This window comes from Protopterus annectens, chromosome 1.part0, assembly GCF_019279795.1.
Source record: "Protopterus annectens isolate FY-2018-M chromosome 1.part0, PAN1.0, whole genome shotgun sequence".
Classification (NCBI taxonomy): domain Eukaryota; kingdom Metazoa; phylum Chordata; order Ceratodontiformes; family Protopteridae; genus Protopterus; species Protopterus annectens.
The window spans coordinates 1,862,215,362-1,862,228,935 of NC_056725.1; the positions used below are offsets into that span (position 1 = coordinate 1,862,215,362).

The 13,574-nt window shown below is 37.8% G+C and overlaps 1 protein-coding gene across 1 annotated transcript in view; it reads right to left on the reverse strand.

The window, feature by feature from the left end:
- The window catches only part of WDR70 (WD repeat domain 70), a 2,546,720-nt gene that overhangs the window by 909,488 nt on the left and 1,623,658 nt on the right, over positions 1–13,574 (reverse strand). Inside the window, exon 11 of the mRNA XM_044069907.1 lies at positions 1,501–1,600. Coding sequence (XP_043925842.1) covers positions 1,501–1,600 — 100 coding nt within the window. The remainder of the gene's footprint in view (positions 1–1,500; positions 1,601–13,574) is intronic.

Sequence of the window (13,574 nt, forward strand, 5' to 3'; positions counted from 1 at the left end):
ATGAGCCTGGTCTGCAAGGCCATGGAACGTATCATCTTGGAGCTTATAAACAAAGACATGGGTAACCTCCAAACCCTGGACCCCATTCAGTTTGGGTTTGTAAAAGGTAGATCATGTCTACTAAACCTGATTGACTTCTCTGAAGCAGTCACTAGAGCCGTAGACGAGGGCAAGGTAGTGCACACAGCCAATCTTGACCTTGCCAAGGCTTTTGATACCATCCCCCACTCTGGAATTATAGAGAAACTCACTAAACTGGGCATAAATCCCTATGTCACAAGATGGGTGGCCAACTGGCTCAGTGACAGAACCCACACAGAAAAAGTAGCCGACTCCAAATCCGACTTCAGACCAGTGACGAGTGGAGTACCACAGGGTTCGGTCCTGGGTCCTCTCCTGTTCGGCGTCTACTTCTCTGAAGTGCAGGCCAACAAAGAAGGTCTTGGGCTAACAAAGTTTGCAGATGACTGCAAACTGGGAACCATAACAGAATCACCTAATGATGTAGATATTCTACAAAGGGCCTCACAGATACAGATGCTTGGTGTCAAAGTCATGGCCTCAAGCTCAATGCCAAGAAGTGCACTGTCATCCCCTTTGAGAAAAAGTCGGTACCCATAAACTACCACATAGGTGGTAGCTCACTAAATATTGAAAATTTGATGAGACCTCGTGACACAGGTTGGCAGTAGTCTCTCCTTAGATAACCACATCGCCAGATGACAGGAAATCCTTCTACGTAGCACACCTCATCACAAAAGAGTTCTCCTTTAGGAAAAAAGGTCATCATTGTTCCTCTCTACTCATCCCTCATCAGACCCATTATAGAGTACAATGCCCCTTTTGGCATGCATCTCACAAGACACCTACAACAACTGGAAAGGCCACAAAAATACCTCACTAAGAGGATTACTGGCCTCAAACAGATGCCATACGCAGACAATCTCAAAAAACTCCAGCTCTACTTAGTCGCATATCGCCTACTTGGAGGTGATCTCTGCCTAACATACAAAGCTATGTCAAACCCAGAGCTGTTGGACATGCTACACTTAAAGAAATCCCAATCTCTCCGAACCACACGCTCCAGGGACCTAAACCTTGTCACCACAATAAACAGAACATGCTAGAGGGATAGATTCCTGTCCCCAGAGACTTCCCATGCTCTGGAGCAAACTACTCATTCATGTCAAGCAAAGCTCCTCATTGGCCCTCTAAGAAAAATCTTGATGACTGGATGGGAAATAGAAAAATCACCCCAGGGGATCACTTCTGCAACACTGCTTGACAGGGGCACAGGAAAATAACTTTCTTGGGTGGCGAAAGCCAGGGAACCTTTTTGGCTAGGCTTATATAGGCCCTAGGGCGGATAGCCTAGTACCTACCTATGAATCATAAAAAATGTTACTAACGGCAAAACATTTTACCAAACTGTCCTTTTATAATTTTTTTCAAAAATCAAGGAACAATACAGTCAGTTTCTGTGTGCATGCATACACTCACCTCCACGAGAAGCCAAAATATTGCCAGTATATGAAAATGTTAAACAAGAAGTTTCAGAGCCAGGAATATGTGCTTGCCGACAATGGAATTTTGTATGAACCTACAAATCAAACAAATATTCAAAGTATGATACACGACAAATGAAACCAAAATAAACATACGAGTTATCACACATTTGTTGGTATTAAAGCAAAATAAAATTCTGACTAATTATTAACAACAAACAATATATTGGTATTCTCATAAGTATAAGAAGGATATTACTTAATGACAAAATCATGAATACATGTTAAAAATGAATAGAATGTCAAAACTGCTAGTGTCACAGTATAGGTGGAAGACCTGATCCACTGATCTACCCATAAAACCTCAGGCAACACCATCACTGTGGACAACTGCAGAATGAAATGTAATGAAACAAATCACATTATCATATATGCAATTTTTTCATACCTCTTCAGTAGGCTGTGTTTAAAAAAGAAGGAAATTCTTCCTGTGTACAGCACACTACAAAAACTGACCTTCTCCTGCATAGGGCTCAGAATATCAAATCCCTAAGTACTGAAAAGTCAATACTTAATGAATACATGCCATCTCTTTCATGATGACATTTCTGGCTGTTATCACTGCCACTGTATTCATGGTATGACAAATTCTGGGAAAGAAAACTGACACTGCAGTACACAACTCAAATAAAATTAGTAAACCAATACCACAATGTCACTTTTGAAATATACTGCGAATGTGCAGCTTATCATTACTTCTAAGGGGAAAGCACAAGGATGTAGCTGATTCATATCTGTAGAAAACATGGTTTCTTCACAACTGAGGCTTAATGCCACCTATAAAAGCACAATTCTGTGTCACTCTTATATGCACCATAAAGCCGTTCTCTAATGAACTGATAAAAAAGTTCTGACCCACAAAATAGATGGTCATTCAATAAAAAAAGAGCATTTTTTTGTGACCTGATTATTCTAAAGGATTGGTAAAACAGATAATGAAAACTCTTTTCACTTATGTTTCACCAAGTTACAACCTTGAAAAATGTTCAACCAAAAGACAACAGATCAAACCTTCTACCCAGCAAGCCATTAAGAAAAAGCTTTTCTGCAGGTGGGATGGCCCTCTGCATCCATGAGGGTGACAATCTCCTATGACCCATAAGTTATACTTAGCAATGTCAGAGAGAAAAGTGAAACTCATTAGAAAAAAAGTCCATATAATGCAAACTTAAAAACCACACCAACAGTGATTTCCTATGATAGAACCACAACTGGGGAGTTTTGTCCACTTATTACCTCAATGATAGGTAGGCACGTTGATAAAAACAACTTTCTCAGACAGGGATAGGGCCCAGACTATGGAGTCAATGCTCCAAATTCAAAGATGGATGCAAAGGATGAAGGGATCCTACACGGGGTCAGGGAGTGACAGACTGACAATGATTTGACCACTTCAGATTGAGGGAGACTACTTCTACTTCAAGGGGAGGGAACAAGATGATTTCATTAAGGCTGCACTTCTCGATGGAGGTAACATGCCTACTACCATGTCAAAATGACCAAAAACATGTATGTAACTCAAAGGCAGATTAGGTGAATACATAGAAGCATATGTGTGTGGTGCACTTAAAGACATTACATGCTGATGAACACAGTAACCCAGTTTCACTACTGGTGGGTGGTTAGGCTCATAGGAAAATTTCTTCATCAACAGAAGATGACAGCAAACAAGCTTCTGCAATGTAAAATTAAGTGGAAGTTGAGAACAAATTAGCTTTACAAGGTGCTGGGGGGGGGTGGCTTTATTGTTAGCATACCACAAGGGGGGACAAAACAGCATTTGTCTGGTGCTGCCCCACAGTAAGTTCTCCATTCTCCTCATATTTACAAAAAGTTACTAATCTTCTCAGTAAGCTAAAAGAAAGACCTTATAGCCTAGCTTCTTGCAAGTTAAAAATACAAACATATGCTGGTCACAAGTTCAGTGTACACCTAAGTAGGGGATAAATCATAGCAATAAATGAACAAAAATTGTTAAAATCCACACAATTTAACGACAAAATTTAAGCACTTTCTGCCAAAAACTGCCAAATACTTCATCAGAACAATTAAACAGTAAAGTAAGCCCTCTTTTCATATACATATTTCATAACAAGTTAATGAACTGTTAAACTGTTATACATCCTTAAAGGGACCTCCTAAAATTAAAATTAAGATCATATATTTGTACTGGTACAACAGCAAAATTTTATAATGAATTTACATATAAAAAAATTATATTTCATGAATTGTAAATAGTTAAGAAACGTCTTAGAACTTCTTCTTCATTTGGCTTTTCCCGGTTAGGGGTCGCCACAGTGGATCACCTGTCTGCTCATGATTGGCAGTTGAGTTTTACAGTGTCGAGTTACCAGCCCGGCGCCCATCCTTTCACAGAAGGCACACACTCATGCCAAGGGCCAATTTAGTGTCTCCAATCCACCTACAGCATGTCTTTGGGATGTGGGAGGAAACCGCAGCACCCGGAGGAAAGCCACGCAACCACAGGGAGGACAGGCAGACTCTGCACAGAAGGCACCCCAGCAGAGAATCGAACCGGAGAACCTCTTGCTGTGAGGCAGCAAAGCTAACTGCTGCACCACCGTGGGTAAGAAATGTGTTAGAACAACAAGTACAAATCTCTTGAATTAACTACATTAATTATAGCAAATAGATATTACACAAGATAAAATACAGGAATCCCTCGAAGCGTAACAATTAGATGCTAGTAATAAAAACATTCACAATATAGCCGCTCATGCCGTTAACACAGGGGTAAATACAGATATTTTCATTTAACACAGGTGGGTTTGAAGCATTCAATCTGAGCTGCCAAAGCAGTTCCTGGTATTCAAGTGTACCTTCTCATGCTCCTCCCTCCCATCCAAAACAATTATCTCCAAAATACAAAAAGAAAACAATCTAAAATTTAACGGGCATTTGTTTAGAGCATTTTCATTCCGATTCTTAATGTCGTAATTATGCTCATAAATCCTCTTACATAAACACCTTTCAGTTTTTCCCACATAGTATGATGCACAGGTTGAATAAACAGTGAAGTAAATAACTACTTTACTGTGGCAGTTTCCCTGTTTGGGTACAGGTCTGGTCCTTTATTCATTATCTAATGGTTTATTCCCACAAGATTCCAGGATTTTTTTTATATTTTCCGCCATTTTATAAATGAAACTAGGGCTTATTTCACATGCTGATGCACAAACAACTTTTGCACACTGGCACTCCATTCCTGAGGACTATGACCGTAACAAAGTCTATGAAGAGCCCTCCCTAACATTCCTGATGGGTGAGAGTGAGGGAAGTGAGCTCATGAAACAGACCTGTACAACCTACTTATAAAAGTTACTTAGTAAACAATTCAAGCTGGAGACAGTTAAAAAAACAGTTAATGCTTTATCCATTTTGAAGGGTGACAATAACAATGTTAATATATTTCACTTGAGAAAAATGAAAAAAATGACGTTTCAATTTTAAGTAAATACAATGCTGTGGAGTAAAATCTCTAAAATAAATGTCATCAGAAGGAAGTGTGACACAATTATGTCATATTATAGGACAGTAAAAAAATCTGGGGACAAACCACTGTTTTTCTACAAAAGAGCAAGGAACTTCAAGGAGCACTTTAATGCGGGACTTCCAAGATGGCTGTACATTGATTAACAGTTTAATTCTAGCTCTCCCAATGTGAAAACAGAAACTCAGCAGAGGAGGCCAGTAGACTTGTGTTTATGGTTAAATTTCAGTAACTGACTTGGTAAGTGCACTGCCTGGATGCCAGGAGTAGAGAAATACAGGCAGTCCCTCGAGTTACAGGCACCCAGCTTACATACACAACCCATAGATAAGAAAGGGCTGCTGCAATGTCAGAAATAATGTGAAAATAAATAAAAATCTTTAAAGCTGCCAAATCTTACTTAAAATGAAGAATTTTGTTGTACTTTCCTTTTCCCCATTCATGAAGCTGCTTGCACATCTTGTTAGAGCAGTTACTTCCTCCTTCACAGAGAACAAGAGATCCAATTGGTTAAGAGATTGCTGTGTTGGTGATCTGATTGATCAAGACTGCTGGCTTGAACAATACAGAGCACTGAAGCAGTTACTGTACTGTACTGTAAAGCAGAATGGGCAAATGACATTGCAGTTCACTAGGGTCTAGGTGACAGCAGGAGGTCTAGCACAGCTCTGAAATTTCAGGAAAGAGTGGAAAACATTCTTTTTTGATGCCTGTAGTACTGAAATGTGAAGTGAAGCTTAGAAAGAGGTAAGTTTAACATTTTGTATGGAATATTTTACTGTACTGTATTGCAGTACAGTATAGTAGAACGTTCCATGTACGTGTTTCAACTTGCATACAAATTTGACTTAAGGACAGACTAAAAACGGATCTCATCCTTAACCTGGAGACTGCCTCTACAGAAGACCTGGAAAAAGTCGGCTATAAAGAGTGAGGAAGAAACGCTGACTGGGGAAAGGTCTGCAGCTGTTCAGCAAAATGCAATGCAACCTTCAGACATAACTTCTGGTAACCTATAGGAAGATATAAGACAACTGCATACAGACCTGGTTAAAATAAACAGAACACTAATGGAGAATACTAACAGAAACAACAAAAGGCTGTAGAAATGGGAGAAGCTTTAAAGTGATATTCAGATGAGATGATAAAGTTCCAAAATCAGAAGTCGAAATAACGAAAAGGCTAGCTGAATATGAGACTGCTTCAGGATGAGATGTCTCAAAAAAAAATAATAGAGTAAGAGCAGAGCACGTAGGGAAAACCTGAGATTTTTAGATATACCAGAGAAACTGGAAGGAACAGTCTGCATTAATTTTATGAAAGCACAAATAAGCAACTGGACTGCTATTCCACAGCAGGATTTGTTAGTTGAAAGGGCACATTGTGTTTATGTTCCAAACCTGGCTATAAGAAAGCAACCTAGACCTTTAATAGTAAAGATGCAATCCTGCCAGCAGGACTTGATTCTGACAAAACTGTGGCAGAAGGGCATAGTACTAACAGTGGGAGACAGCAGAGTGTTTGTGGAGAACGATTATTCATTGTACACCAGACAGAAGAGGAGCAAATTTATTCCACAATTCAGGGAATGTCGAGATACAGGTATGAGATCCAAACTGCTGTACCCAGCTGTCTTCTACGTATTCTTCCCTAGAGGGACAAAATCATTTTTTGATGAAGTACATGCTAAGGAGGAAATACACAAGTTTGTCCAACAAAAAGTAAGCTGTGAAACAGAAAGAGATTCTGCTTCTTGTTATTCTGGTAATAAAGACCACATAGGGACTGTACCTGTGAAACCTTTTCAAAATTTTCAAAGGAAAATGTTGGAGAGAAGGAAGGGAGCAGGAGAGTTAAATAGAAGACTCAAGAGTGTATATGGGAAATTAAGCAGAGACAGGATTTTGGAGATGAACAGTAATAAAATCAGTGACTTAATATGGGACTACAATGCAATAATTATATTTGTGAAATATGACAGAAGAAGAAAATCTGGAAATATTGAACTTTTTTAGAATACGTTGGACTTGGGGATTCTAAAGAATATGTCCTACTTCATTTCATTAATGTTTGGAAAAGTGGTTTGGGAAGAGGAAGAGGAGGGAGAAAGTTAAATGTAAGTAAATATTTGTTTTCTTAAATAGTACCAACGTTGTGGCATGTGGCTTTCTTTACATGCTATAAAGTAATTTTTCAATTATTAAGTGCAATAGGGATTGTAAAGAGGTGCTGCTGTTTTTTTTTTTTTTCTTTCTCCCTTCTCTCTCTCTTCTTGTTCAGTTTTAAGATATGCAGGCACTGCAATGTATAAAAAAGCTTGGTTAAAAGGCATGTCAAAAAAAAAATAATGTACATTTTCTCATTCTTTCATGGGGAAATGACTGGATTAACCTGGAACCAATCTGATAAAGAGAAACTGACTGTCTTGTTCTCATGTCTCCATGGGGAAAATCTGACAAAGAGCTGATAAGAGCAACAGTCTGAACAACAGTGACTGGCTGAGGAAAAAAAAGACAAGAGAAACTGGCTAGGAGATAATGTTCTCTGAAAGTATTCAGGGGTTTTCCAAGGGTAGTTAATGCTCTCTGAAAATATTCAGGGGGTTTTCCAGTTGGGAGACCTACAAAGATAAGACAAAACCAATAACCACTTAGTAGAAGCACATGCTACATCATGCTTCTTAGCAGAGATGACCTTTCTTTTAGGTTAATTCAAGTCTCTGAGTGTAGCTGTTAAGTTTGGACTTTTTTTCTTATTAGGAGGGTAAGACTTCAATAACTGAATGTGTACATAGTTTTGTGTGTTAGTATGAAGTTAATAGGTTTTAGGGGGTATTGAGGTGCGTTTGTTTTATTTGTTTGAGGGCTTGCAATAAAACAAAACATTTGATAAGATGTGACATAAGCTCAAGTGGATATGACAAGAAACAACTGTATAAAAGTTCAACCTGCCAAACAGTGCATGCATGTAACACAAAAGCTGGAAAAAGACATTTAACAAAAAAGGTGCTATACATATAAGGTGGGAATAATAACTTTTTAATACAATGATGCTTTCTTTAATGTCTTTAAATGTAAATGGCCTCAAAATAAATACAAAAAAAGAGTAGTGAACTATATTAAAAAATGCAGAGTGCAAATAACTATGTTACCGGAGACACGCTTGCAAAGAAATGAACATGTGAATTTTGTAAAGAAAGGTTTTCAGGTTGGTTATTCAGTGAAATACCTGGGAGAAAGGAAAACAGGAGTACATATATTAACTGCAAGAGCTGAAACAGTGATAGAAGAATATAAAAAAAGCTAACAATGGCAGATTTGTAGTACTAAGGGGCTACTGACAGGGAAAGAGGATTATACTGGAATGTGTTTACATTCCACCTAAAACTGCTACAACAGAGCTTAGGAAAAGTCTGGGAGAAACAGTCAGTGTTCAGTAAGGAATATTAATTATAGGTGAGGACTGGAATTTGATTTGCAGCAGTGAGGATGTGTCGGGGGGGACAGAGGAAAATATAACAAAGGAGGGTAGATTTTTGAAGAAATGTATGAAAATATTTGGCATGGAAGATGTGAATTCAGTAATAGGAGTTCAGAGTGAATTTACATATTATTCCCAAAGATATAAAAACTGGGCTAGGCAGGACAGAATTTAAATTTTACAGGAACATGTGCACTTAATTGAAGGTCTTGATATCCACCCAATAACTATTTCAAATCATGCGCCAATAACAGCTAAAATAAAAAAAATAGGGTAAAGAAATAAAAAAGAGACACTGGCGCTTTCCCACCTATCTGGTGAAAAGAGAGGAATTTAAGAAATGGGTAGAGGAGATTATTCAGGAGCTGTTAGACTGGATATAAATTTCTTCTGAAAATATAGCTAAGGAGTGGGATAAAATTATGGTGGAGTTTAAAAATAGGGAGGAAATAAAAGAAAGGGAGTTATGGTTAAGAAGAAACAAGAATTATTTAAAGGGACTGACAAATGCTGAAGTATTGCAGAACAGGAGGAATCTCACAGAAAAAGAGGAGGATGAACTGTGGAATGCTAGGCAGAAAATAAAGGATTACTTTGATAATATGCATAAGCTTAGAAAGATTGCTGTTAAGCAACTGTTTTTTGATAACAACACTAGAGCACAAAATCTTTTAGCACAATGATTCAGGAAACAGAAAGTATAAAAGGCTGTTGCCAGACTTAGGGAGCGTATAACAAAGAAGGTAACAAGAGAGCCTGTAGTGGTATTATAAATATTTCAGAAATTCTATGAGAGTTCTATAAAGCACAGAAGTATGAAAATCAAGAAAAGATATAAATGGAAATGTTTATGGAAGAATTAAATATACCAAAGTTAGAGGTAGATGAGGCTCAATCACTAGCAGGAAAGAAGATGAGATAAAAACTGATGTATAATCAATCTATAGGAAAGTCCCCAGAAATAGATGGTATTCCTGTGGAAGTTTGGAAGCTAGGAGGAAAAAACTGATAAAGATCTGGAAGGTTTTGTTTAATAGCATCTTAAGAGGAGGAGAAGTACCCCCATCCTGGAAGAGAGGAGCAGTAGCTGTAATACCTAAAGAAGGTAAAGACCCATCAGATCTAGCTTCATTAAGCCCCATTTCAATACTAAATGATTATTATAAAATGTTCATGCCTATAATGGCTAAAAGAATGGCAAATGTAATGCCAAAACTGATAGATATGGATCAATGTGGTTTTGTGGAGGGAAGGCAAACATCTGACAACATTAACAGAACACTGATGATCCAGAGGTAAGCAAAAATGTAAGACAATACCATAGTTGTTGGTGGGCCTAGATACAGAGAAAGCATTTTACAGAGTAAGCTAGGACTTTATGAACAGGGCAATGGATGCATTTGCATTTCCTAAAAAAAATATAAGGTTGTTTAGGAGAATATATGAGGGATCGGAAGCAAAAAGTAAAGATGGTGGGGTCCTCTCTGATAATTTCTGCTTGAGTAGAGGAACCAGGCAGGGGTGTCCTTTTTCCTCTATTATTTGCATTATATTTAGAACCACTGACAAAGAAAATAAGGGACTCAGAAATTCAAGGATATAATTGGTATGGTAGTCAAAAAAAGCTGGCTTTATTTGCAGATGATATTATGTTGTACCTTACAAAACCAGAAAAGACATTACAGTATTGTGGAACACTGACAGTTTCAGATATTTTCAGGATACAACATTAATGAAGCTAAAACAAGGACAATAGCAGTAAATTATGCAACCACACTTGAACTGGTTCAGGAATACCCATAGTAATGGGGACATGATAAAATGAAATACTTAGGAGTATGGATTAAAAATTATTCTAGTGTGGCAGCTAAGGATATGTGGGAAGAGACTAAACAAAAGATTATACAAAAACTGAGAAAATGGAAGCTTTGTTATATGGATATGGATAGTAAGACACAAGCAGTTAAAATGTTGCTAGTCCCTTTAGTTTTGTACACAAGCCAGGCATATTTTTATCAACTAGAGGAGAAGCTGTGGGTAGCAGTTAATAAAGGGCAATAAAGAGCTGAAGGACTTTACCTGGGTGGGGAAGATGGCAAGAGTCAAGTGGTATAAGCAGATTCTTCTAGCACAACATGGCAGATTGGGATTACCCAATTTGAAGGGGTATTTCAGAGCTACACAGTTGTTACTCCTATAAATAAGCACAAGTAAAAAACTATAATTCAAAGCGGAAAGGGATGATGATGAAACATGGGGGAAGCTCAAGAAACAAGGAGAGACTGGGAATTTGGATGCAGGCTTTTAAGGAGAATAATAATAATCATGCAGAATATTACAGAACATTATATCCATAAAGTAGCAGGAAGTATTCTAAGAACTAAACCAACACAGGAATGCAGAAATGAGAGTCTGCTGATAGGGATGACTACAATTAGGGATACAGACAACAGGCAAGAGGGGGAATGAATTTACTGGAGAACAATGACAAAGGAACCAACGTATTGGGAGCAAATAAGTAGCGAGGGAAGGATGATATAATGGAAAGACACTAAGAATTTATTTGGACTGCAGGTTAGAGATTGCCTTCCCTCCCTATCAGGGATTCATATAAGAGCATAGGCAGAGAAAAAGAAATAGGCCAGCACTGGTAGTTTTTTTAATAGAACTTAGAACAGAAGCTGCCATTAAAAAAGGACCAGTTAGTACAGCATATACAATATTGCGTGATAACCACAAGAATCAATCAGAGGAGGTTAGAAAGGATTGGGAAGAGAGACTGGATAATTCATTACAGAAACAATAGGAGAATATATGCAAGTCTCCCAAATAAACACAAGATCTAGAAGATTTAGGATTTTGCCTGGAAATGTTTAGAGATTTTTACACCCCAAATAGACTTCAGAGAATTTTTCTAGCGCGGGAAAGATGACAGACTGGCAGACAGCAAATGTTAGAGGTGTGAAGGTGAAGAAAGTGCAACTAGGAACATATTTTCTGGGACTGCGGTGTGTGGTGGACTTTAAAGATTCCCTGTGGGATGCACAGTCAGAGATGCTGGGTGGGCAGATTGGTCTGATGAAAGAGATGATTTTTCTGAGCTATGATACAGAATCAGAATTGCATAGGCATGGTAAAGCCTTACTGTGTCTACAAATGGCGGCTGCCAAAAAAGCAATTACTACAAAATGGAAATCAAAATGTACACCAACTATACTCGAAGTAGTGAATATAGTAAAAGAGATAAAACAACAGCAACTGAGATCTTTAAAAAAGGGTAGGAGCAAACTACACAGGAAAAAATGGGAACTAGGGGAACAATACATACACGGGAGAAAAGAGGTCATAAAGGTGGCAGGACTTAAATGAGCTATGTAATGTTTGAGTGAGAAAGATTGGGTAGATTATAAGTGATGTATAATGTTTGCAACTGGGAGTGTCTCAGTATGGTTTATGATGTAAAATGCTTGCAACTAGGATTGTGTCAGTGTGGTTTGTTTTCATTTATATAAATGTATAACTGCCTGTGTAGTAAGTGATGGTTTAATAAAGATGTTTCTTGTTTAAAAAAAGGCAGGAATTGAATAATTTATGTAATAATGTGTCTAGGTTATATGATATTTAGCAATATATATGAAGCATAATGCTTATGTTAATAAAGTTAGATTACTTTTATATAAATGTAAATTTGCTCGTGTCACAAGTGATAATTCAACAAAGGTATTTGGAAGAAAAAAGGAGTACTTTAATGCAAGTATATATAATATACATTTAAATATGGTTGCTCTTCCATTTGTAGCATGATTTTTAATTAAAACATTATTTTAAGCAATATGCTAACTACGATACTTAGATATCAGGTTTACAAGGCAAGTATATGAATGATCAGAACATTACATAAATAAAAGTGAACTGACATTCATAACAGAATTAGGGAGCATTTCAGTGGTGAGTTCAGAGCACATACGGATATGGAGAAGGTAGACACAGCAGGGGAAAGGCTAAATGTAAGCAGTCACTCTACATAGTTCCAGTTCTTGATACACTCATATCTCTCATTTTCATTTTATGTTCTGCATAGTTAGAAAATATGAAGCTGAGAACAAAGAACTGCAGAAAGTAAACTTCACGTATGTACCAAAGGCATAATTATTCCATGATAAGGAAAACCAGGGTAGAGGATGGGAATGGAACCCCCCCCCCCCCCAATAGGCTTATTTCAAAAACTCCCTGACATAACTGGGGGGGTAAGGGCTGCCAGAACCCCTGAAGCTCCAAGGGTTTATGTTCTGTGATGTTACACGCATCTCATTTTTGAAAGGTAACTACTTAGCTGTTTTTCAACTGCTATCCAGAATAGTTTGGCCACAGAAAATCTGTGATATTTTTCCCACATATACCCACATAATGACATTGCGCCTGATAAGCTCGGTCATTTGCAAGGCAGACACACACACACTCTTGCATGCTTATCTGCTGGCAAACTGGAGGAACAGTAATTCACTTCTGGCTTGCCTTTGGGGTGCCGGTAGAAACCAGAACACCTGACTAAAACCCACACAAGACACTGAGTCTAAAATCGTGGCACTTAAAAATTTGCTTAAGTTAAATTTGCACTCCTGGGTGCCAAAAATAAATGCAAATGTTTGCACCTGGGTAATAGGGGCATGAGGGGCACTCAAGGATAGCATGACATGTAAAATTAGGACCCTTTTGGTGTTAAATAAATGCAGCTACACAGCTGTGCCACAGATATACTTACTGCACAGTGACATGTTTAACAGTTAAAACATACATAACTCTGTGTAATGAACAAGACCTACATGGCTACTCATGCAGTTAATATCCAAAGTACAAATATATGTAAACATATGTGACTGCATAATTTTTACATTACAGAGACAGAAAGTTCTCCATGCTTTTAGATGTAGAATACAAGCAATCAGGCCATTTATGTTACCCGCCCATCTAGCTCTTAATTAAAAATCAAGAACATGCCTGCAGTGCATGCAGTAAAT